The sequence below is a fragment of the Dasypus novemcinctus genome, chromosome 3 (genome assembly GCF_030445035.2).
Source record: "Dasypus novemcinctus isolate mDasNov1 chromosome 3, mDasNov1.1.hap2, whole genome shotgun sequence".
Lineage (NCBI taxonomy): Eukaryota > Metazoa > Chordata > Mammalia > Cingulata > Dasypodidae > Dasypus > Dasypus novemcinctus.
In genome coordinates, this window is record NC_080675.1 from 84,509,242 (window position 1) to 84,536,932 (window position 27,691).

Consider the following 27,691-nt stretch of genomic DNA (forward strand, 5'->3'; position numbering starts at 1 on the left):
CTAAAGTATGTTAAAATAAACACGTGTCTTTATCTATGATATAAAAAAAACCATTCTGCTATTAATTGGATTTTCCACAATGACCCAACTAGGAATAGTGTGCCCCACACCTGCCAATATCTCCCTTGTGCAAATGAAGTCCTTTGTAATAGTTGTTTTTTTTTAAAGATTGATTGATTTATTTACCCCCCCCCCCATCTGCTCTCTGTCCATTTGCTGCGTGTTCTTCTGGGTCCGTCTGTATTCTTATCAGTGGCACCCAGAATCCATGTCTCTTTTTGTTGCGTCATCTTGCTGCATCAGCTCTCTCTGTGTGTGTGGCACCATCCCTGGGCAGACTGCACTTTTTTTGTGCTGGGCGGCTCTCCTTACGGTGCTCACTCCTTGCGTGTCGGGGGACACCCCAGTGTGGCACAGCACTCCTTAAGTGCAGTGCGTGTGGGCCAGCTCATCACACAGGTCAGGAGGCCCTGGGTTTGAACCTTGGACCACCCTTGTGGTAGGCAGATGCCCTATCCGTTGGGCCAAATCTGCTTCCCTATAATAGTTTCTTTAAATCAGATCCTGTTAAGAAAAGGCTGTCTTCCTTGAGTTACAGCAAAGCAATTATCCCAAAATGTGTAGCTTTAACATAAAATCACTCAATACCTTGAATCACAAATTAGTTTGTTAGTTTAAGATGCTCTGTCAGAGAATTAAATTCAGTCCTGGAAGAAATAACTTCTGTCATAAAGAGAGTCAAGTGACCAAGGTCTTAAAGAATTATTTAGGTCAAGCATTGCAACTATCCCAGACAGATAGCTGTAAAATCATTAGCATAAAATCCTAAGTAACCATCATAAAGAATTTCATGAATGAATTTTGCCTTAAAATCACCATTTCTTATGTAGAGAGCTATATATACTCACTGTCATCCAGTTCTACATTTAAAACATATTAATTTGAAACATATTAATAAATCAGATCACATTATTAACCTCCAATGACTTCCCATCACATTTGAATTAAATTCCTATTTCTCTTGACTCCATAGTCTACCACTCTTTCCCTTCTCATTATAAGCACATTGGCCTTCCAGATTCTTGAACACATCAAACTAGCTCTGTCTTAAGTCCTTTGTACTTACTATTTCCCCTGCCTAGAATGTTTGACTGTGAGATCTTCACTAACTGCCTCCCTCTTATGTTTCAGGTCTCAATGCAAACATCACCTCATTGAAGATGATTTCCCTAATCACTTACTCTATGGACACATTTTCATCCATTCTCAATCATCTCACATCACCGTTTTTGTTTTTACATCATTTACAAATGCCTACAGTTGTCTTCTTTTGTAGTTTATTGATTGTTTCTCACCTCTGACACTAAAATATGAGCTCCAAGAAAATAGAGAACTTGTCTAGCTAGTTTATTATGCCACAATAAGTTAGTTTATTATGGCATAAAAAACTCCAGGGCATAAAACACAATAAACACTGAGTCAAACAATAAACTGATTGAATAAATAAATTCCTCCAACCAAAATTTTTTCAAACCATAAGCTCTAGTTTATGACCTATTATAGTATATTTATGTAAATGTGTGTCACAATTATGTTTGCAAAGTTTTGTGAATGACATAAAACTATAAACTTTCCATGGGTATGATAGTTAGCTACTTTGGCTAGCAGGAGCTGAATTTGGCATTTTCCTGGTTTTATGGCTGTGAGAACTGAGGTCAGAAAGCAAGACTAAACCTTTAATAAGGAAAAAAAAAAAAAAACATTAAAGGGTATCTACAGAATAGTATAAATCTCAAAGCACATATAAGACTCCAAATAACCGTCATATGTCTTAGAGATTTGGTTTTAATTGTCTATTTATAGCACTAGCATGCTATCTGGCACAAAGCAAGTAGTCAAAAAATGCTTGTTGAATAGATCACAAGATCTAAATATATAGTATAATAATGTAAGATGGAACCTATATTTTATTTTAGCGTAATATATTTTTGTTTACCTTTTATTATTAATTAACGGCCTTCAAATTTAGCATCGTAAGCAAAATATTTCACTCCTACTTAAGGAAATTCTCAATTTAGAATTCTGTTGTATTTCATTTGGTTTGCTATATTATCTCCATAAGAGACTATGACCTCAGGTAAACATTTCTGTGTAACTTTTTTCCATTTTACAGAGGAGCTACTTATAGAAGAGAAAACATCATCCACAGAATTAATTATAGACTGTGTTATTTTGTTTCTATCCCTTTATGCATATGAAAAATAAAATATCAATGTCAATGTGGAACAAAGAAATTAGATTATCAGCTTTAAATTAAGCAGGCTTAAATTCTGTGCTGCCTAATGCTCATTATCTATCTACATTAGCTTCTTTCTAATGCTTGTTTTAATTCTCTATGACTTTTCAAAGCATTAAAAAAAAGAAAAAGTTTTTGTGACACAGTTGGACCCATTTGTAGTTTCCCTACACATGGCTCTTCTGCCCCTTCCATGTGAACCAACAGTTATATACTTGATAAGTGTATGTCCAAGAGACTTAAATCTTTGGTCCGTCTATGTGCCAGTTGGGTGCTGAATCTCAAGAGAGTTGCAACATCTACTCTCCAGTTCACTGGATTCACCCAGGACAACTAACAAGGTGCTGATGATGGACAACACCCATTCCAAGGGACAGAGAGCCTGCAACTGCAAGCAAGACAGTTATATCCATCTATCCCATGGGACCTAAGCCCCATCTCAGTTAGAGGCAGGATGGGTACCACCATCCCAAAATTCTCAGGATTGGGGAATGGACAATGGACTAAAGTAGACTTATGATTATTCTACTATAGACTTATATTTATTCTAGCAATGGAAGAACTTGTATCACTGATAAAAAGACAGTGGCCACTGGAGGCTCTGAGGGGAGGGAGAGCGAAAATAGGTATAATATGGGGGCATTTTTGGGACACTGGAATTATCCTTCATGATGCTGCAGTGATGGATACAGGTCATAATACATTTTGTTATAACTTACAAAATTGTGCAGGACAGAGTATAAACTATAAGCCATGGTTAGTGGCAATGCTTCAATGCATTCATCAGTTCTAACAAAAGTACCATGCTAATGAAGGATGTTATTAATGTGGGAAAGTGGGGGAAGGAGAGGGAGAGGGAAAGGGAATAGGGCATATGGGAATCTCCTATATTTTTTATGTAATATTTATGTAACCTAAAATTTTAAAAAATACATTAAAAAAAAAAAAAAAGGAAAAGGTTTAAGTCCCTTCCTCATAATTCCAGTGTATTATCAATGACTTTGACAGACAGCAAGTATATTCATCTTTTTAAGCAATTTCAAATGCATCATATCTAATGGAAGTAGGACTCTGTAACAACCAAATCCTGGAGTATGGTCAAATTGCCAAAAGAATACTGAAGAACAAGTAAGGTCTAGTTGATATGGGGGCATACATGAATTAGGTGATGAGAAAAAGAACTATGATAACAATAGTAGTAGCGCCAAACTTTTTGTTCAAAATCACAGTAAATCTGCAAGAAGCTTTAATGGTAATAGACCTGTCTAAAGTTTAAAAGTTCAGAACCAAGTCACATAATGAAGTGATGTTATTAGTGAATACTGTTTAAACAGGTCTACTGTTTATCAAGGCAGTGAAATAAAATAGAAATATCACAGTCCGTTTTTTATTTACTAAATGTGTGACCTTGTACAAACTTAATTTTTCTGGATTCTTAAGTTTCCTCATTTGCAAAAATGAAGGTAATACTGATGCCTTTTTTAATTGTACCCCACAATATTACTGTGAGGGCTAGATGAGAAAATTAATATAAAAGCATGTTGCAAAGTATAAAACCCAAATACAAGTTCTTATTGTGGAAAGAAGTGTTAAATTTACCTTTATATGTTCTAAAACAGCAGTGGCAACATTTGTATGGAGATCAATAAGTCTTTTTTTTTCAAGAAGTTCTGGCAACGAACTAGAAGTACCAAAAAATTGAAAATTAAACATTAAATTCTCTGAGGAAATGAAAATAGAATTTAATATATCTCACACCTGGCTGTTTCCTCTTAGGAAACTCAGAACAGAGAAACAGTGACAAATGATAAATTTTCTCTCAATTGCATTTAATCTCTAGGCTTGAACATATACATTATATATTACTTCATTTATTTTTATTATTGTCTATTTTTTTAAAAGATAAATAGATCACACAAAAAGTTATGTTAAAAAACATTAAGAGGTTCCCTTATTTATTACTTTAATACAGGTGAAATGCTTCTTACTTTGAAACAATCTGGCTTCCAAATATTATTAGCTCCACCATTTCTTTTTATGATTCCCAAATTTTGGAAGTTTTAAACAAAGTCAGATTTACAGAAATAAACTTTTATCTATGTTGTATGACATGTTTTGCTCCCTCCTTGACAGGGATTTAAGTATCCAAAAGAAAAAAACAGCAAAACAAAACAAACTGATTAATTTTAGTTAAGAAAGTATAGCAGCAATGATAAAATCAATAACTTGCCCTACTTCATAACTAATATCTTCCTGGTAAACCCAATATACATTTCTAACTAGGGAGAGAACCGACTATCTTCTCTACCTAAGAGGGAAATAAAATCACCATGAAAACATTTGAAATGGAATTTAGTTATTTTCACTCAAAGATATTATTTACTATTATCTAATATTTCCTATCATTAAAAATGTTAACTATTTATTTAACCTCTAAAAAGAGGTGCTGGAAGCAGCTGTGGCTCAATCAGTTGGCCTCCCATCTACCATATAGGAAGCCCTGGGTTTGCATCCTGGGGCCTCCTTGTGAAGGCAGGCTCGCCCACACACTGTGGAGAGAAGACTCAGCAAGGTGACGCAACCAAAAAAAAAAAAAAGGGAGACAAGTGAAAACACAGAAGAGTGCACAGTGAATGGACACAGAGAGCAGACAACAAGCAAGCCACAAAGGGGAGGGGGGGGGAATACAATTTTTAAAAATAAAATAAAAATATGGACACACAAGAAGAATGCACAGCGAATGGACACCGAAAGCAGACAGCAAACAAGCCGCAAGGGTGGGGGTGAGGGGGATAGGAAAAAAAAAAGAGGTGCTTATCAATAGAGAGACTTCAAAGAGGATACCCTGCTTACTTACCTAACAGCTGAGGTTAGCTTAGCAGTATTATCAGAAAGCATACTTATAGCTCCTTCATCTTCCCCTTCTAAACCCTAAGGAAAAAAAAGGTCCCCGTAACTACTCAAACATCCAAAGTCAAAGCATAAAAATCAATACATTACTAAGGTTATAGATTAACAGCAAAATTTAAGTCATGAAGAATAACAGTTCTTTCCCTCTGAAGAATAGGTATTACAAATTTCTGACAATTATTTAAAAAAAACTTCTAGTCTAATAAATGGTCAGGTGGCACTGTCAGATAAGAAAACAGGCTCAGAAACTTGCTACAGGTAACCTGGTAATAAACAGTAGAGCTAAAATCTGAAGTTAGAGCAAAGTAAAATAGAATGGCATCATTGGAACATCAATCTCTAAAATGAAACCATATCATAGAGCCATATTACTTTTTAAAATTTTTTGCTCTTCTACCCTGCAGATTTCCTTTTGCACAAGATTTTTTATATAACTTGAAAATATTTTTGTTGTATTTAAGCAATAGATGGACTGAACTTTTATGCCTATAATTCTTAGAAAGCAAAGAGAATCTTACCATAATGCTTTTAAGTCGTTTAACCTCATCTTCTTGTGCTCTATAAGATTCTAGTTCTTGCTGAACTGATTCTGCAACTTCTGGGAATGGACTAAAACAATATTGTACAAGAAGAACTATGAGTACAACACTAAAAGATTGATTTTTGCATGAGTTTTTAAATATATAAAATAAGGTTTATTACTTTAAATGTGTTTACTTGGATTTAATTATATTTTATATATGATATAGACAGAAAACATTTAGTATAAATATAACTATTCTTCTGATGTTATAAATATAATTTCTTTAAAATGTGTATCAAAATACTTATACATCTAAAAAATTTTCAAATTTATTTCTATTCCATTTCATTAACTCATATCCAATGACCTTTTCACCGAAATGCTGTTGAAAGTATTTAAATGACTGAAAAACAGGGTAAGAGAAGTCATAATATAACAAATATCAATTAAATATTATCACCAAAATTAATATACACTATCAAAGGGTTCAAGGAACTATAAAGATGGCATTTAAAAAATATGATCTCCAAGTAATTGTGAAAATTTTTTTATAAATTCTGTATTGTTAACATCCCAGAACACTACTGGTAAAAATAGAACTTAGGCTACAGTTTTGGTAGTCTAATTACAGATCTCTTCTTCCAGGTAAGTGCAGCTTAGCAGTAATTTACATAGACTCCAGTCACAAATGACCTGCAAACATTGAATAGTTTAGGTGAGAAAGGTGTCACACAGCACTAATCCTGATGAATTCTACATGAATATATGTTGCCCCTGAGATAGTTCTTAACAGGAATATTTTTCATCTACAGACTGAGGGAAGGCCAGAAGCCTTTTCTCCTTTAAGAAAGAAAAAGTCATGTCTCGTTAGAATGAAACAAAAACCTTTCTACTTCATCCTCATCCCTGACACTTGAAAACACTTCACTAATGATGAGCGCATTTTATCCAATGGAGTCTGGCCAAAATGACTGGAGCTCCTGAATGGATTCTGAGGAACATATGTTAGTTTTACATGACAACCTAAGTAATTATTTCCAGTTTCAGCAGAGTCTATAAACTGGCAAAAAGTAGCATTAAGTCCTCAGCTTTGCACTGAAGAGTCAGAAGCCTTTGTTCCATTTAAGCACAAAAGAAACTGCTTGTATAGGCAAGCTCTTACTCCCTCAGGGTCGTAGCTTCATCTCTAAAAGGTACTGGTTGAACCAGATGATCCTTTAAATCTCCAATATTATCAAGTCTCAGAGCTAAAAGAATAACTGCTTACATTTATTGAGTGCTTTCCATATGCTAAATACTAGACTAAGAATTTATCTCTATCATCTCATTTAATCCTTACCACAGTATTGCTGAGTTACGTACCATTAATAGTTAAGACCAAGGGCTTTGGGATCTGCCAGAACTGGTTATACTCCTGCCTTGCCAATTCAAGTTGGGTAACTTTGGGTAAGGTACTTCTTTATATTCTTAGCTCAGTTTTCCTAACGACCTTCTGAAATTGTCATCCCTACATTTTACTGATGAGGATAGTGAAGCACAAAAAGGTTCAAGTCTATGCTGTTTCCCAGTTCCTTTTGCCCACATTACTATTATGGTACAATATTCAGAATGAGAGATTTATTCTTACTATAAACAAAAGATTAAAGTTCTTTATCTTTTAAGAGCTTAAATCACAGGGTATAAATAAAATATTCAAAACTTCCATATTTCAAAAAAAGATTTTTTTCCTTAAGCTAGAATAGCTTAGGAAAATTAATTTTAAATATCCTCCATCTCTATAAATAATACCTCACTAACAAAATGTAATTCCTTGTACTACACAATTCTGGAAATAAATGAAGCCTATGGGATTCCCGAGGGGAAAAAATTATTTAAAATAAATTACAATAGTATCTAAAAATTGCCCTAGTCAGAAAGAGAAAGATACTGACATTTCTCTGCAGAGAAAATAAAATTTTTAGTTACAGCAATATGATTTTCCATTTTTTAAAGAAGCTATCAATTAAAAAAACAAAACCACCAGACAAAAACATACAAAAAAACCCAGCATGGAAACAAGTCTACATCCTAATTTTTTAAAGCATACATGCAAACCCCCCCTAGTTTTAAGGACATACATAGCGACATTTAAAAATATTCAAAATAATAATAAAACATTGTATTTCCACAATTGTGGATGAGTAGCATACCTTTTTTTTTTCTCTCTCAGAGGAATGATTGTTTCTTTAGAATGATTTAGCCATAAAGACTGCTGGATAACTTTTATAATAGTTACTAAGTCCATGAAATACCCTACACTTCGGGGCAAACAAAAGTATGTACATCTGCCTACAATAAAATTAAAAGGCAAATTATTACAGTTTTTTTCAGTCACTGTTTCTAATGTATTTTGAATTAACCTCTGGGCTTCAGGGTTAGCATCTCGCCACAGATATCTAAAACTGGGTTTGTGTTAGGGCAAATATGGAACAAGAGGGAAAAAATTTCACCTTTTGTAATGTTTCCCCATCAGAGAATGCATTTCAATGAAAGGCAGAGATCAGTGTAGAGAGTCAGTAGGGACAGAACAAAATTTTGAAAGTCTACCTGTAAAATCTATTAAACCATATGGTATGAGCTTATTGAAAAGACAGTGGTCCCTATAAAACAACAATGAAAACCTAGGAAACAGGAAGGAATTAAGCAATAAAAATACATATCTATAGACTAATTATAATTCTCATTTACCGTGTGCATGAACCACCATGATCTGTTTGATTTTTTTTCTTAAATAAATTAACTTACATAACATTTTCATTTCTCTTTAAGGAATAAGTCTTTTACTTACTCATGGTTTTCTTACCTTCCTTTATGTTTCTGCCAAAATTTATCAACTGGAGTTAAATCATAAGACTTTTTGGTTTTTCTCTTTGGCCTAGCACCCGCTGGAGAATTCTCTACTCCTGAAGATTCTTCCAAATTAACTCTGTTTAAGTGGAAATCCTAGGAAATAGTAATCTTCTTTTAAATAACTGTTATCTGAGTTTAAGAGACATAAGATTTCTCACAAGGAAAAGAACCAACACTTATTCTTGTGGACTTTTCTAATATTTTCAAGAAAAAAATATACATCTCAAACTTAAAAGACCTCCTTCCAGTGTTTTGTTATGTGAACATATTTTTAACTGTTTAAATGTTTTTCTTTTATTTTAATTATAGTAATACATGATTAAAATTTCAAACTATATAATTAGAAAAGCCATATTAAGATTCTCAGTCTAGAAAATATTTATGCATATACCAGTATACACATATTCTTTTAAATTTACTGAAAAATTGAGTATTATACATATTCTGTACTTTTCTCATTTAATAATTTACTTATAGAGCGCTTTCATATTTAAATATATACATATACCTCATCTTACCATTCCTGCAAGTAGTCCAATGTTTGGCTTTGTCAATTGATTAGACCAGGCCTCTAGATACTTGATAGCTTTCAGTAACAAACATAATATTATATATAACTTTCAAATTATTAGAGTCTTAACATTCTGATGTATTGCTTATTCACTTTTTTAAAAAAATACAAGCTACAATACCAATAGCATTTCCTTTCACATATATTTTAAGAACCAGTCAGATCAGTAGTTGCTCAATTTTTCTGCTGAGGACTAATTTTATTCAACTGAGGCTGGATTTTATTGCCCTTCCTCAAAAAAAAAAATATATATATATATATAAATATAAAAACAAATATCTTTTCTATCCCACACTTCCTGCATTAGACCTGTGTGTTCCTTCACTTAACAATAGTATTTTATGGTTCACCTCTCTCTACTCTGCAGAATAGTGACCTAGGGGAAAAACACAGCTATCAACAAGTGAGTAAATTAATGATGAGCAAGAAAGAAATTATCCAGCATGATACAATCACATTAGTTTTAAAGTATCTATGTTTTAAATTAATGATTAAACTTTTATATTTTAGCAAACCAAATATATTGAATATAATTTAATCTCTTCTTGATAAAATGAGGTAATCAATACCAACCCTAGAGCCTCAGAAAATACCCTGAAATCTTCTAAAAAAAAAAAAATCCTTTACAATAGCTTATTTCCTTGCCATTTTCCCCTTAGATATACAGACATAAAACGCAGAGTACAAAATATATTGATGTCTAACTGTTTAGTTACTAGATGTCTTTTTTCTGTTAAATTATAGAAGCAATGAGGCAGCCTTCTCTTATCTATACATGAAGTCCATCGAAGAGAAAATTTTAAAAAACTGTGCTTAGCACTCTATATTGTCATTTGATCTTTACAACAACACTTAGAAGTAATAAAATTCATATTTTGAAGAAGAAAAAACTTAGGCATGGAGAAATATAAGTAAATTGGCCACGGTAATAAAGAAATATGTGATGAAAAAAAGATTAAAACCTAGCAGACTGACTTTGGAGACACTGCTTTTAAGCGAACATAGAAACCACAGAGCTACTTGAATCAGATCCTATCTCTTAAAATTCCCTGTGGTGTAGAGTATGTAAGTCTACAGTTACACAATGTGGGTAGCCATTTTAATAGTTTAAAAATTAGAGTTTTAATAAATGGTTGGGATAACAAAAAGAACATAGTATGTCACATTTCAGCTTGTTAATATTATGTCTTTCCTACAGACTCCTCATATTATCACAGGTAAGCCTATCAGTAACCTTATTTCATTCTCTCTTAATTCAGTATCTTAACCTCACTTTGCATAACAAATCATTAAATATAGTATGAAAGTAAAAATAGCACAATTGTAAAAAAACATTTTAAAGTATAGATATTAACATCTGCATATAAGAAGCAGCCCTAGTTTTAAATATTATCCAATAAAACAAGGTAGTGAAGGAAAATACTTAAATAGTTAAGCAATGATAGCTACAATTTTTAGTGCAACACTATTTCCATGGTGATGAGAGCTCATTCAAAATAAAAGTAACTTGCTAGCAAAATTACTGTTCTAAAAATAAGAGAGCATCTTATTATTTAAGTACTGATTGAATATGTAAAGCACAAATGATAAAGAAATAAAAGATGTTAAGAGTTCTGAGTAATTACATAATAATGGCAAGAACATTTCCACTGTTTGCATAATAGCAAGTCTTGAAATTGGGAAATTAGAACATTCTGTGCTGTATTCAACCATGTTAAAGAAACGTTTATATACAAATAGAAGGCAAAAGAACTGGTTTTAATGTGGTAGAGTCTAATCTATTTCCAACAATAGTAACATTTTCCTGACTTAGAAGACTGGACAATGGTGATCCAAGTCACCAGATACAAACAAATCCCATTAGGAAGTGCTAAAAACATTCTGATATGCCTTCAGCAGTCTCATTTTCCTTTCACAAGCTGAAAAAGATCAGTAGAGCCAGAGAGTGCCAATGTTAACAAAATTGCCTTTTGATTATATAGGTAAAAATGAGCAAAGATTTGTATTACATGAGAAGATAAAACAAAGTAGAGAAAAAACCAGTAAAGAATTTGGGCCATATGTAACTACTGAGCTAGTCTGAACTGGGATGTGATGGAAGTGTAAAATACACACTAGACTTCTGAGACAGTATAAAAAAGAAAATGTAAGATATTTAACTAATGTTTTAAATTAATGTTAAAATACTAATATTTTAGATATACTGGATTATATAAAATACATTATTAAAATAATTTCACCTATTACTTTTTACTTTAATGTGGCTACTACAAAATTTAAAATTTTATCTGTACCTTTCATTGTATTTCTATTGGACAGTATTGATTCAGAACCTCTGAACTTTGGCCAATGATGACAAGAAAGGAATGAAAAGTAAATGAATACACAGATGACAAACAAAGGAAAGATCTAATTTAGAGTTTTTATAAGAATCATTTAAATATAAAAGAAAATCCTTTGTAAAACACCCCATTTAAAATATAGATAAAATAAATGTTATATTTTCTGAGCAAACAGATGAGAAAAAAATGGTCGCAACTAAAAGATATATAGAAACAATACCATTAAAAAAAATCAATGATGTTGTCTGAGCTTTTACAGTCAGCACTTTCAGAAGTGTTAAAAGTATAGTAAAATCTGTATTTGTTGGAATAAATTAATAAAAATTTACATTATACATTTGACTTTTAGGCATATGCCTGAAACTAGGCTAACAGAGTGCTGCCCAATAGAGGTTTTTACTTAAAGATTTGAGAGTCAATAGACGACTCTTTCGAAGTATCAACCCTGAACTATATTTAGGCACCCATTATATTGCTTATAAAATTATATTATTTTGGAAGTCATTTTTTCCCCTTAAGTTGCAAAAAAAAACAAAACTTTATTCCAGTCTCTATGTTTATTAGCATAAGTTCTGATCTGATGTTTCAAATAATAAAAATGAGGAGCAGGGGTCCAAAAGTGTAAAAAGGGAACCTAACATCTGAAAATACAAAGGCCAGGTAAAGAACAAGATACTGAGATGAAATGTTTATCACTTTGACTGAGGGAACCACTCTTTGCAAATGAAAAATCAAATCCATTCTTCCCCCAACCAAGATATAAAAAAAAGAAATCACAACTTTCTAATTATTCTCTTTATTTCTTATACCCCAATAAAAGGAAAGGGAAACTAAAAAGTTTGTCTCAAGAACACTGTATTTTCCATTTGAAATGACAACAGCCAATTTTCTGGCACTTGGTGAAATTTGTGTGAATTTTTATAGTTGCTTCCAAAGGTCTGATATCCAGATGATTACCAATGTTCAGGATTTTCTGGGCAAAGCATATTCACTATGAAGAACAAACTGCAAATTCAAGTTGACATCTATCTAGAACTTCTACTCCATCTTGTGGAGATAAAAGGTAAAATTATTAAGAAATTTTAAAGCTCTGAAAAGGCTTAAAGATGGCAGTTTTAATAATTTAAAAAAAACAACAGGGTTACATGGGCTTAAACCATTGAGCTACGCCTGCTCCCCTGGGTTACAACTTCTGACATCTCAGTTACAATGGGTTCATATCTACAAACTGCATCAAATTATTAAATCGGATTAAAAGTCAATGTAAGTTGTGCAATTTATTTTAACAATTTTTTCAGACTATTTTCATAAGATCTAAACATTCCACTAATAATGCTTCTGAGAAAAGAATGTTTAAAGAGCAATATGGAATCTGAGAACCTAGTCTAAGAAAGTAATAAGAGATGTGCATTGGTATTAGTTATAACAACAAAAAAAGAAAAACAACACAAATAATAACTCATATATCCAAAAATAGGAATCCACTACAAAGTCAATGAAAGGAAGGATTATGTATACTCTGTTCACCTTCAATAGTCAGTAACTAGCATAGCCCTAACACATGGTAGTCACTTAGTAAATACCTGCTGATTTTAATTCTTTGTGGACACAAGGTTGCCATCTTCTGAAATCCTTCTTTCATAAACCCTGAAACTCAAACTCAGTCATTAGCAAAATGTCCTCTTATTCTCAACTTCTCTAAACTTTTCCTGTACTTTCCTGTTCTAACTGAACTCCAATTGGTTATACTCCGCAGCCTTCTCAGATTTTCAGTTGTTTTCTTTCCTGTCACAGGTCTCACACCGCTGGCCTATGATTAAGCTAAGTGTCTCCTTTGCTCTTCTATTCCCATACCATTTATTTGCATTCTTCCTTAAAATAACCCCAGCTTTGAAGCACATGTCTCACCAGTTTACACCAGTGGTTCTAAACTGGGGTCGATTTTACCTATCACATTGTGTATTTGGCAATGTCTGGAGACATTTTTGGTTGTCAAAACTGAAGAGGGGGGAGGGAAACGGACTTTGGCCCAGTGGTTAGGGCTTCCGTCTACCACCTGGGAGGTCCGCGGTTCAAGCCCCAGGCCTCCTTGACCGGTGTGGAGCTGGCCCATGCGCAGTGCTGATGCGCGCAAGGAGTGCCGTGCTACACGGGTGTCCCCCGCATAGGGGAGCCCCACACGCAAGGAGTGCACCCATAAGGAGAGCCGCCCAGCACGAAGGAGGGAGCAGCCTGCCCAGGAATGGCGCCGCCCACACTTCCCGCGCCGCTGACGACAACAGAAGTGGACAAAGAAACAAGACGCAGCAAAAAGATACAGAAAAACAGACAACCGGGGGAGGGGAGGGGAATTAAATAAATAAAAAATGAATCTTTAAAAAAAAAAAAAAAACTGAAGAGGGGGAAGTGGATGTGGCAAGTGATAGAGCTTCCGCCTACCATATGGGAGGACCTGGGTTTGATCTCTGGAGCCTCCTGGTGAAAAGAAGAGAAAGTATGCCTGCGAGGTGAGCCAGTGCCTACACAAGTGCCTGCATGGTGAGTCAGTACCCCGCGCAAGTGAGTCACTCAGCAAGATGATGCATCAAGAGAGACAAGGGGAGAGTCAAGGTGAAGAGCAGAAGAAACCAGGAACTGAGATAGCGCAACTGACAGGGAAACTCTCTCCCCATCAGAGGTCTCCAGGATCAAATCCCAGTGATTTCTAGAGGAGAAAAAATAAGAAGACAACACAGACAGCAAAAACAGCAGGGTGGGAGGAGGGGAAAGGGGTAAAATAAATAAATAAATCTTTAAAAACAAAAAACAAAAGTTGAAGAGTAGAGGCTAGAGATGCTCCTAAACACCCTAAAAAATCAGGACAGCAACCCCTACAACAAAGATTATCAGGTGAAAAATGTCAATAGTGCCAATATTAAGAATTTCTGGTGTATACTATTCTTTAACACCTCATACAGATCCCCAGGACATTCATCTCCTACATCATTAACTTTTCTCTTTTGATCATTTCCATTGGTACACAAATATGCTGTAATTTCTCCCATTTAAAAATCTTTTCTGGCCCACATCTCCTTCCAGCAATCACCCCTTTTTCTTAGCTTCCCAATAGAGCAAAACATTGGAATGGCTGTCTATATTCAAGTCTCTTATTCCTTTCATTCCAATCATTCTTCAACATATTTCACTGTTTTGACCTCAACTATAGCCACAATGTTAACTGTAAAATAAGGGGATTGCTGAACATGAAATTTCAGTAATAAATGCTATATTTTGCATCTTACCAGTACATCATGCACCAACGCTTGATATGTCCAAGTATGATGTAAAGGAGTTGCCAAATCTATGTTTCTGTCAACAAGGACTAATAAAGGCCTTTGGAAGCTGTAAATACATAAAAAAATATATATATATATATAGCTCTTTATATCAGTATATACATCTAAACTTTTCTAATACTTTACAGTATATTATTCTGATATAAACAATGGTTACTATGTTATCGCTAAGACTCGGTAATACTCTATTTTAAAAACTTTTCTAGTACAGCCAGTTGAGTAAAAAAAATGCTTTGTACTACTAATAGCCTGTATAAAATGCTAGATTATACATCTTATTTAGGGAAATTTTTAAAAGAAGAAATCTATACAAATACACTTAAAGAATAATTATTTTAGTTATCAAAATTAAAATAATTTGCTTCTACTCAGATATTTTATTTCACATATTTGAAAAAAAAGACAAAAAGAAATAATCATTGTCAGGTTGGATGAAAATTAATTAAATAAAGTAGGATATTGTAAATTTACATAAATATCTGGTAGTTTTGCAAAATTAAAAATTTCAGGGGAGCAGGTGTAGCCCAGTGGTTGAGTGCCTGCTTCCCATACAATGTCCCAGGTTCAACACCTGGTACTGTCTAAAAAAATAAACTATAATTTTTTGCTGTAAACACAAATTCAAAAAACCAGATTCTAGAGAAGAGCTTCAAAAATCCTATTCCATTGTAAACTACAAACCAGAGCAACAAGCCACAACACTACCTAATTATATAATTACTCACATAATACACAAGGGAATATTGCACTTGATGAAATGTTTAATTCCATTATCACAAAATAGATGCGAAATGGACTACACTTAAAGCAAACAGAGGCACAAAGTCATTTGGTTGCCATGTGTTTCCAGAACTTTTAGAGACTTGCTTTAGAGGTACTAATTTATCAGGCATATACTTCACTTTTCAAAGTCACTGCTATCTGATTTTATTAAATATATATATTTCCCCTGCAAAAGACCTTTGTAATCATTTCTGTAATTCATTATCACTTGCTGGGTATAGAAAAGTAGACTTCCCCAGCTGCACTGCTTATAAAACTGAGGTAAAAAGCAGAAGTGGAACCCTTATTATCTACTATCATTTATTATTCCACAGCCAGGTAGAATTCAAAGGTTTCTCAACTTCAGTGCTAAGGATAGTTTGGGATGGATAATTCTTCACTGCGGCGGGGAAGGGGAGGATGTCCTAGGAACTATAAGATGTTTAGCAATACCTTACAATGCATCGCACTAGATTTCAGTTGCAAATCCCCAGATCTGACAACCAAAAATGGTTTCAGACATTGCCTAAAGTGCCCCTGCTTAAGACTCATTAGCCTATAGTCAGATTCAAATGTATTTAACAAGATTTAAACAAGTTTGCTGAACCCTAGTTAAAATAACCTAAAAATGCATCTAATAAATTAAGAAACAAGACAATTACATTATGATAAAATGAACAAAATCTTAAAAATTATCCAAATAAAATAGCGACTTTGTATTAGTTTCCAAGGCCTGTACCAGATCACTAAATAAAGGGAACTATTAAGTAAGGTGTGAATTAGTCATTACTTCTATTAAAAATATATATATATATCAGTTAGGCATTTCCTCTTCTCTACCTTGTAAGATACATTTTAAAGGACATTTAAGACAATAAAATTATAGAACAGTTTAAAATAACTTGGGAGATGAAGCAGGTGACCAAAATGAAATAAAATGTTAGTGTTAACCCTAATTTACAGGAGTAATACATAAAGTCTAGTTACCAACAAAATTGACCTGCTCCTATCAAAATTTCAGCAGCCTTTTTTCCCCCCAGAAATGGAAAAAATAATCTTCAAATTTATATTCAACTACTAAGAGCCAAAACAATACTGAGAAAGCAGACCAAGTTTGTAGGACTCATATTTACCAATTTCAAATTGTATTACAAAGATAGAGTAACTAAAATAGTGTCATACTGGCACAAAGATAGACAAATCAGCGGAAAAGAGCTGAAAATCCAGAAACAGACCCACATGGGAAGCAGATGCTCAATCCCTGAGCTACACCCACTTTCAATCCAATTGTTTTGTTTTTTAAAAATTTTATTTCTACCCCAACCCCCACGTTATTTTGCACTCACTGTCTGCTCTCTGTATCAGTTGGTTGTGTGCTCTGGGTCTGTCTGTCTTCTTTTTAGGAGAAACCGGGAACCAAACCTGGGACCTTCCATGTGGGAGGGAAGTAATCAATCACTTGAGCCACCTCTGTTCCCTGCTTATTGGGTCTCTCTGTGTTTCCTCGTTGCGTCGGCTTGCTGTGTCAGCCCAGTGGATCAGTTCGCTATCTTGCTCATCTTCTGTAGGAGGCACCAGGAACCAAACCAGGACCTCCCATGTGGTAGGTAGATGCCCAACTGCTTGAGCCACATCCATTTCCCCCAATTGAAATTTTTTTTTTAAGATTTGTATTCTTTCTCTTCCCTCCCCCCTGTTTTTCCCCCCCAGTTGTCTGCTCTGTGTCCATTCACTGTGTGTTCTTGTGTCTGCTTTGTATTCTCACCAGCGCTGGGAATCTGTGTCTTTTTGTTGTTGTTGCATCATCTTGCTGCATCAGCTCTCCATGTATGTGGTGCTACTGCTGGGCAGGCTACACTCTTTTCGTGTGGGGTGGTTCTCCTTATGGGGCGCACTCCTTGCATGTGGGGTTCCCCTATGTGGGGGACACCCTGAGTGGCATGGCACTTGTTGAGCACATCAGCACTGCACATGGGCCAGCTCACCACACGGGTCAGGAGGCCCTGGATTTGAACCCTGGACCTCCCATGTGGTAGGCGGACGCTCTATCTGTTGAGCCAAATCTGCTTCCCCCCCAATTGACTTTTGACAAAGTGCTAAGTTTATTCAGTGAAGAAAAGAACAGTCTCTTAAACAAATGGAAAACTGGATATCCACATGCAGAAAAATGAAATTAGACCCCTACTTCACACCACACACAAAAATTATTTCAAAATGGATCAAGGACCATTATTTGGCTCTTAAATAAAAGAGCCAAAACTATAAACTCTTACAAGATTACATAGGGGCAAATCTTCATGAGATGGATTCAGCAATGGAACCTTAGATATGACACTAAAAACATGAGCAACAAAAGAAACAATAGATAAAACTAATTTCATCAAAATTAAAAACTTTTTGCATTGAAAGAAATTAAAAAGAAAGTGAAAAGACAACCTACAGAATGGAAAAAAAATAGTTTCAAATCATATATTAGATAAGGGTTTAAATCCAGACTATATAAAGAACTCATAACTCAACAACAAAAAAGATAAACGATTTGAAAAATGGACAAAGGACTTGAAAAGACATTTATCCAAAGAATATATACAAATGGCCAATAAACACATAAAAAGATGCTCAACATCAACAGCCATTAGGGAAATGCAAATTAAAACTGTAATGAGATGCTATTTCACACTCACAAGGGTGGCTGTTTGAAAACAAGTGCTGCAGTGGATGTGTAAAATTGTGCAGCTATGGTGGAAAGCAATATGGCTGTTATTAAAAAAGTTGAATACAGAATTACAATTTATAGCAGTTTTATATTATTCATGGATTCCAAAAAAGATAGTGATTATGTTTGTAAACTGGTTCCTCTGGGTGTGAGTGATACTCTTTGAATGCATTAGATTCAGCTGATACATCTTGATTAAATTAAATGCTTTGATTCAACCATGTGAGCAGGGTGTGACTCAGGGTTGAGTCCCCGCCACCTTAATGAGTTGATATAAATGGACACTCACTCAAGAAGATAAAAGAGGAAGAGAGAGAGAGCTCCATAGACATGGCAAAGGAGAGAACTTCATTCTGCAGCCCTGGGAACAGAGATGAGCCATTTGCCTGAGAGTTTGCAAGGAGAAAGCCTAGGAAGAAACAAGCCCTATACCAGCCTGAAGCTGATAGAGAGGAAGGCTGAACCCTCACAGATTGGCAACCATCTTGCTTCAACACGTGGCAAACGACTTGGTCTGAAATCGACCTTGAGTTGGACTCTTTAGAGACTTGTAACTGTAAGCTTTTACCCCAATAAATACCCAACAGATTTCTGGCACTTTGCTGACTAATGTATCATTTGACCTGGCAATTACACATTTGGTGTACATTCAGAGAGAGTGAAAAAAGAGTTTCAAACAGATACTTTTACACTAATGGTTATAGCAGCATTATTCACAATAACCAAAAGCTGGAAACAACCCAAATGATCTATGAACAAATGAATGGATACCAAATGTGGTACACATACACAATGGAATATTACTTGTACATAAGAAAGAATGAAGTTATGAGACATGCTACAAAGTGGAAGAACATTATACTCACTGAAACAAGTAGGACACATAAGGACAAAGATTGTATGATATCACTTATAAGAGGTGACTAAAAACAGTAAATTTGTAGAGATAGAAAGCAGATTAGAGGTTATCAGGGGAAAGGGATTTAGGGAGAGGGGATAAAATGGGGAAGAGTTTTGGGCAAAAAGAAAAAAGAAAATGAAGGTACAGAATGGTTATGGCTAGTGAATTGCTTGATTTTTTCTTTGTTTGATATATTCTATTCCACATTGGTTTTAATATGGTATACTACTCCCGAATCATCTATGAAAATAAGTAGTATATAAATTAATTAATAAAGTTTTATTGTTGATAGTTTTTCACCAAAATTACCTCTGTGAGAGAAAGGATGAAAGTCTAAAATTTCTTTTTACTGATGCTCCCTAATTAATAAAAATGCAAACACATGAAAAAAATTTTTGACTTGAAATGAAGAAGTTTGTAGAAGGATATCATGAAATTATTCCTGGAAGGCAGTTATTTCTTGGGTATCAATATATTTTCATTGGCTGTATTATTAATGTTGCAAAAACTGAGGGTAAAGAAATGATTTTCCAAAAATGCTGCTCCTCTCCTATAAATAATTCTCAGCCCATTTGTGGGTTTCTTTACTTCTTCATCTCAATAGTATATCCATTATTAGTAGTAATTAAAAGTTAAATGCATTATAAAGTTAGAGTTTTGTCTTAGCATTTCTATTTAAAATAACTGAGTAGCCAGTAATTTAGCACTAGCTCCTCCTGCTACAAATGCTAACAATGACAAAAATGCAAGTTTAATCTATTAGTATTTTAATGTAAAACTGGAAATTGGTTATTAAAGGTAGAAACAGATATAAATACCACAAGTTTTTATTGTATTTATTTATTTTTTACCATTACTAAGAAGTTCAATGATAGAATTCTAAGAAATGGCTTATCTCCAAAGCCATAACAGATAAATATTCCCCTAAAGATGATAAAATACAATAGAAATTCCCATCAAAATATGGTAAGAAACAAATTTCAATTACAAGGATAAGGGTATTATAGTCTATCAGCCAAGGAACACAACCAAAAATCTCTAAAAATGTTTTATTTTCATGTTCCTGTATTTTAACTAACATAATACCTGAATTGGCCAGCTCCAAGTGTGTCACCTGTAAAAAGACTGTTTCTTGCATCTCTCAGATTTTCACGAAGTTTCTTATCTAGTTTCTGAAAAATCAAATTATAGATTAACTCTTAAAGAACAGTCTCAGAATTTTATAGAGGGTAACAATGGGTTCTTGGTTTCATAATCAAGAAATCTGCAATTTCTTTACAAAACAGTAATTCTAAAATCTAAATATTTCAGTTGTCTTTATTATTTCAGTTCCACAATAAATTTGACCTTGAAAAAAAAATCAATGCCTTTTCCACTGTGACTCAGGCCTGATATCACTGATACATCTTTTTCATTGTCAATAATTTTCCTTTAGGTACAGGAAAGAGTTTACAAAAATGACCCACCCTCTCTCCCCAAACATGACTATTTTAGCAAGGATGGTGCATATATGAAAAAAAATGTTTACTTGGGTGGGTGGGGGTGAAGAGAGTAGTGGTAGCTGTCCTAGAATAGAAATGGAATATGTGTAGGAGAGTAGTCATCCACCTTGAGTGATCTATTTGGGCTAATAAAACTCCAAAATATTAATATATCTCCCTTCATTTTTCCCCACCCTTTTACCGTATCTCCCTTCCGGTAAGTCTGTGATTTCTATAACCTCTTTTTCATTTTTAAAATCTTTATAGCAAACTTATGAATGCTCAATTTATACTGATTACTTTACTCCAATATAGTGGGATAGCAAAATGCACTTCACCATTTAAAAAATGATTATGATTGTAAATAAATATTTGTTGAACGAAATTAGATATTAAATGATTTAGGGATCAAATGAGTATAAAATACTACTTGGGCAGACAAGGCTGAATAAAGTATATAAGTTTGAGTAGAAAAGAAAGCTGAGGCTGAAACAGCACATTGAAGTAAATAATTTTACCCTACCATATAGAAGTATACAATGATCACTGTCTTTGGTGGAATTCCAGTATATTGAAATAAAAGTATTTGCAATTGGCACTTAATATATATCTCATAGCAATCATACACTTAATATTAAAAAAGCACAGAGGTAGTTATGGAAAATTATTCATGTCTTATTAATTATTCCCAAATGACATTATTTGCATGCACTTACCACTGCTACCATTTCTGCTGCTGTTCCTCTTGAACATCTGATAATAGGAACAGCACCTATTTTTAACAGTAGATGTTATTTAGCATTGATTTCAGCATTTGATAACTGAAATTGATACTTACAAAATACATCAGCATAAAAAATAACAGATACTATAGATGAATACAACTTCAGGATACAGATTGTTAAAAAGTTTCATAATCTCAAGAATAAAAACAAGGTTTCAGAAATGAACTTCCCCTTAATGAAGATACCATAAGGGAGTCAGAAGACAACTATTCCTATATAAAGTTGACCAATCAAGAGTGAGTAATTTTTTCAATGGACTGATTGCATCAGCATTTGACTCCCTACAGGCAATTACAAAAGCATAAGTTTCCTCTCTACTCAGAGGGTTCATGTATATCTTTAACTGGACTTAAAGTAATAAAAAAGAGAGAGAATTTAGCTACATTAGCAGGTTGGGATTGTTTTTTATTTTGCAAGTTAACAATGAAGCATGAAGACTTAAAAAAAATACTAGTTTAAAAGATAACAGAAAACAAGTGCTTCACAAAATGTGAAATTCCCCTAAAAGTTGAACTCGATTTATTATCAAAACAAATCATTAGCCTTCTTAAGTTCTCTCTCCCTTTATTATGCCATTAAGTTTTATCAAAGGATGAAATTAAATCCAATTGTACTAAAAAACTCATAAAATAAACTGAGAACACTATAATCTTTGGTATGGTAAAATTATATGGTAAAATTGATGCATTTTGCCTTAATAGTTACCAGGCATATACCTCTCTACTTAGAATTGTTTGAAATTTTTCACAACAAAATATTAAAAGAAAACTAGACTGATTCCTAGATATTTGATTCATTTAGTTTCTATTGTAACTGGATTTTTTTTCTTGATTTCCTCTTCCGATTGTTCACTGCTTGTATATAGAAGCACTACTGATTTTTGGTTGTTCATCTTGTAACCCATGACTTTGATGAATTCAGTGATTAGCTCTAGGAGCTTTGCTGTGGATGTTTCAGAATTTTCTGTACATAGATTCAGGTCATCTGCAAATAGGTAGTTTTATTTCTTCCTTTCCAATTTGGATGCCTTTTATTTCTTTTTCTTGTCTAATTGCTCCAGCAAGAACTTCAAGTACAATGATAACAGTGGTGACAGTCAGCATCCTTGTCTTGTGTCTGGTCTTAGAGGAAAAGCCATCAATCATCATTAAGTAGAATTTTAGCTGTGGGAGCTTTTATACATGCTCTTTATCATGTAGAACCAAGTGTTCTAAGTGCTGTATTTTATCACATGCCTTTTCTTTGACAATTGAGGTGAATATGTGATTTTTTTAATCCCTTCATTGTGTTAAACTGATTTATTACATTGATTTTATTATGTTGAACCACCCTTGCATAAGGGGGATAAACTCCACTTGATCATGATGTAAAATTCTTTCAATGTGCTATTGGATTCAGTTTGCTAGTAGTTTATTGAGGATTTTTGTATCTATATTCATAAGAGAATGGTCTGTAATTTTCCATTCCTGTATATCTTTATCTGGCTTTGGTACGAGGGTGCTGTTGACCTCAATAGCATGAATTAGGGAGAGTTTCCTCCTCTTCAATTTTTTAGAAAAGTTTGAGCAGAATTGGAGTTAAGTCTTCTTAGAACTACTGGTAAAATTCCCCTGAGAAAACAGTTGGTACTAGGCTTTTCTTTGTTGGGAGGCTTTTGATTACTGATTCAAATTCTTTACTAGCAATTGGTTTGATGAGATCTGATCTATTTATTCTTGAGTCAGTATAAGTAGTTTATTTCTGAGAAGTCCTTTTCATCTAGGTTATCTAAATTATTGCTGTATAGTTTTCATAATTTCCTCTTATTGTCCTTTTCACTTCAGTGGGGTCAGTAGTAATGATCCCCTTTTCATTTCTGATTTTTGTTATTTGTAAACTTTTTTTCCTTGTTGATCTAGCAAAAGGTTTGTCAATTTTATTGATCTTTTCAAAGAACCAATTTTGGGTTTTGTTGATTCTACTGTTTTTATTTCACTCTAATCTTTGTTATTTCCTTCTTTCTGCTGGCTTTGTGTTTAGTTTGCTCTTCTTTTTCTGGCTCTTCCAGCCTTGGGGTTGGTATCTGATTGGAAGACTTTCTTCTTTTTTAATGTAAGCACTTAGTGCTATAAATTTCCCTTTCAGCACTGCTTTTGCTACATCCCATAAGTTTTGCTATGTAGTATTTTCATTTTCCTTTGCCTAAAGATATTTCCCAATTGACCTAGGGATTTTCTCTTTAACCAATTGGTTGATTTACAATATATTAATTTCCATATTTGTAAAGTTTCCATATCTCCCTCTGTTGTTGATTTCTAGGTTCATTCTGGAGTGTCAGAAAAGATACATTATATGATTTCATATTTTTAAATTTACTGAGACTTGTTTTCTGACCTAACATTTTGGTATATCCTGGAAAATGATACATATAAACTTGAGAAGAATGTGTATTCTGTTGTTACGTGAAGTGTTCTATACATGTCTGCTAGGTCTATTGGTTTAAAGAATTGTTTCAGCCTTGTATTTCCAACTGATCTTCTGACTAGATGTTCTATCCATTATTGAAAGTGGTATACTAGTCTCCTACTAGTAATCTAGAACCATCAATTTCTACCTTTACATCTGTCAGTATTTGCTTCAGATATTTTGGTGCTCTGCTGTTAGGTGCATATATTATTTATAATTGTTACAACTTCTTGTTGAATTGTACCATTTTTCAGTATATAATGACCATCTTTGTCCCTTGTAGCTGTTTTTGATTTAAGTATATTTTATCTGGTATTAATATAGGTATCCAAGTTCTCTTTTGTTTATTATTTGCATGGTGTGTATTTTTTCTATCCTTTCACTTTCAACCTACTTGTATCTTTGAATGCAAGATGAGTTTCTTGCAGACAGCATATAGTTGGGTCATGCTACGAACTTGTACACAGAAAACTACAAAACATTGTAACAAGAAATCAAAGAAGACCTAAATAAATTGAAGGATATCCCATGCTAATGGACTGGAAGACTAAATATTGTGAAGATGTCAATCCTACTCAAAACGATTTATAGATTCAATACAAACTCAAACAATATTCCAACGACCTTCTTTGCAGAAATGGAAAAGCCAATCATCAAATTTATATGGAAGGGTAAGGGGCCCTAAATAGCCAAAGCCAAACTACAAAGGAAGAATGAAGTCAGAAGATTCACATTTCCCAATCTTAAAACTTATCAGAAAGCCACAATTATATATATAATATATACAATTATATATACATTCATTCCATTGGTCTATATTACCTGTAACATATATATTAATATAGACCAATGGAATGAATTAAGAGCTCAAAAATTACCCCTCACATTTTTGGCTACCTGATTTTTTTTTTTTTTTAATAAGAGGACAAAGACCACTCAATTGGGAAAAAGTAGTCTCTTCAACAAATGGTGCTGGGAATACTGGATCTCCATTTGTGGGGAAAAAAAAAAAAAAAAGAAATGGAGGACCTTTACCTCACACCTTATACAAATACCAACCCAAAATGGATCAAAGACCTAAATAAAAGAGCCAGAGTTATAAAACTCTTAAAAGAAAACATAGGGAAGCATCTTCTGGACCTTATGTTAGGCAATGGTTTCTTAGACTTTACACACAAAGCACAAGCAACAACAGAAAAAAAAAAAAAAAAGATAAATGGGACCTCACCAAAATTAAAATGTTTTGAACCTCAAAAGATTTTATCGTGAAAGTAAAACGACAACCTACACAATGGGACCAAAATATTTGGAAACTACATATGTGACAATGGTTTAATATCCCTAATGTATACAGAAACTCTTGGACTTAACAACAAAAAGACAACCCAATTAAAAATTGGCAAAGGACTTATAATCTCTCCAAAGATGACATACGAATGGCCATAAAGCACATGAAAAGATGCTCAACATCATTCGCCATCAGGAAACTGCAAATCAAAACCACAATGAGATATCATTTCACACCATTAGAATGCCTACTTAAAAAAAAGGGGGGAAAATAAGTGTAGAGGAGGATGCCAAGAAATAGGAACACCCATTTGTTGCTGATGGGAATGTAAAACAGTTCAGTCATTGTGGGAGAAAGTTTGGTTGTTCCTCAGAAAGTTAAGTACAGAACTACGATGTGACCCAGCAATCCCACTTCTAGGTATGTACTCAAAAGCAGGGATTTGAACAGGTATTTGCACACCGATGTTCATAGTAGCATTATTCAAAATTGCTGTAAGATGAAAGCAACCCAAGTGCCCATCAACTGATGAATGGATAGAGAAAATATAGTATATACACACAACAGAATATTATTCATTCCTAAAAAGGAATGAAGTTCTAATACATGCGATTTCATGGATGAACCTTGAAGAAATCATGTTGAGTGAAGCAAGTCAGACACAAAAGGACAAATATTGTATGATCTCATTAATGCAAAATATTGAGAGTAAGCAAACTCATACAGAGTCTAGAATATAGGTCACCAAAGAGGAGTGAGACTAGGGAATGGGAATGAGAAGTCTTAAATGTAGAGAGTTCCTATCTGGAACAAGGGAATGTTTTGGTAATGGATGGTGTTGATGGTAGCACAACTTTGTGAATATATCAGCACCAAAATATATACTTGAATGTGATCAAAAGATGACAGATATAGGCCATTAAACATTTTGTCAAAACCTATAAAACTGTACAGGGCAAAGTGTAAACTATAATCCCTGGCTAGTAAAGGGTTCAATATGTGTTCTTCTATGTAACAAATGTACCACACTAATGAAAGATGTTGTTAATGTAAGAAAGTGTGAGAAGGGGAGAGGGTGGGTATGTGGGAATTCCCTATATTTCTGATGTAACATTTATGTAATCTAAAGCTTCTTTAAAAATTAAAAAAAATTTTTTTTCTAAAAAAGGGGAAATGTTATTTTGTAAGTATGCTGACAGAATAAATCTTAAAAATCCATGGAACTGTACTACACAGTGACCCCTAAGTTAAACCAGGGCATAGTTAATAGTACCATTATAAAAATGTGCTTTCATCAATTTTAAGAAATGTTCTACACCAATGCAAGGTGTTAATAATAGGGTAGTGTATTGGAGTCCTTCTGTAAACCCACACCTCTTCTAATAAAAGGAAAAAAAAAGAAAAACTTAGCAGGCATGTAGATGAAGTCACCACCAAACCCCTCAAATGATATATCAGAAAGTAAAAAATACCAAAGACATCTATAGAGAGAACTCGATAAGTATGGTAAATGCTAATTCAAGATGACTAATCATGTCAAGTTATTAGAAGAATTATGGTTTTACATAGTAGAGAATGTATATTTTGCCCCAACTATGGAGAGTTTATAGACATCCAAAGAGATATAAAGGGATCAGATTACAGTATAACAGATTAAAAGTGTGTTATTAACTTTCAAGAAATCATGAGAAGCATTTGAAAACTTACCCAGTGTAACAAAAAAGCAGAAAAGACTGTCAACAATAGTGTCCATAACAGTCTCCACTTCCGTGTCTGTAATATCTGGCCTGTTAATGGCTAAAATGACATAGGTTTAGGGGACAATAATGACTAAAATTTATGCTTTGTCTTTTATTAAAATCTTAAACTTATATAGTAAACTCCTAGACAATATGCAGTTTGGTAACGTTTTAATAGTCAAACAAGTTATATTTGTTAAGCTTTAAAATTTTAAGTGAACTAGTTTCTGCGAAAAAATTATACTACCTCAAGATAATATGATCACAATATCAAAAGAGTAGTAATAAGGAAAAGAAACACCACATAAATGATACAAATTTCTGCCAGTGCAAACAGGAAAATAAATATTCTATTTCATGGTTTTATTTATCAACATCTGATGGCATCAAAAAACTACAATTCTGTCATCTACTGCCAAAAAACAAGAAAAATGCAAATCAGTTATGTCAAGGGTTACATCATACATCTTCTCTTTGTATTACAATTGTTTTATGAATTTCTTTTTTACAATACTGTACAGAAATGGTTTCCAAATTTTTGTAGGCATAATAATCACTCCAGGAACATGGGGCAAAGAAAAATGAGTTTTCAGGGAGCTTTTAAAAGTTTCCAAGAACAGTCCCACCAGAGATTCAATTCAGTAGATTTGGGATAACTCTCAGAAATCTGCAATTTTGACAAGCACCCCAGGTGATTCTGATGCAAAT

At 33.7% G+C, this 27,691-nt stretch overlaps 1 protein-coding gene across 3 annotated transcripts in view; it reads right to left on the reverse strand.

Annotated features, from left to right (window-relative positions):
• Positions 1-27,691, reverse strand: part of SCFD1 (sec1 family domain containing 1) — a 135,342-nt gene that overhangs the window by 66,767 nt on the left and 40,884 nt on the right. For all 3 annotated transcript variants that reach the window (XM_071213999.1, XM_058293621.2, XM_058293622.2), the window contains exons 7-14: positions 26,952-27,041; positions 21,443-21,498; positions 20,332-20,417; positions 14,813-14,912; positions 8,572-8,711; positions 5,725-5,815; positions 5,154-5,227; positions 3,896-3,977 (exon numbers count right to left, since the gene is read on the reverse strand). In XM_071213999.1, coding sequence (XP_071070100.1) covers positions 3,896-3,977; positions 5,154-5,227; positions 5,725-5,815; positions 8,572-8,711; positions 14,813-14,912; positions 20,332-20,417; positions 21,443-21,498; positions 26,952-27,041 — 719 coding nt within the window. The remainder of the gene's footprint in view (positions 1-3,895; positions 3,978-5,153; positions 5,228-5,724; positions 5,816-8,571; positions 8,712-14,812; positions 14,913-20,331; positions 20,418-21,442; positions 21,499-26,951; positions 27,042-27,691) is intronic.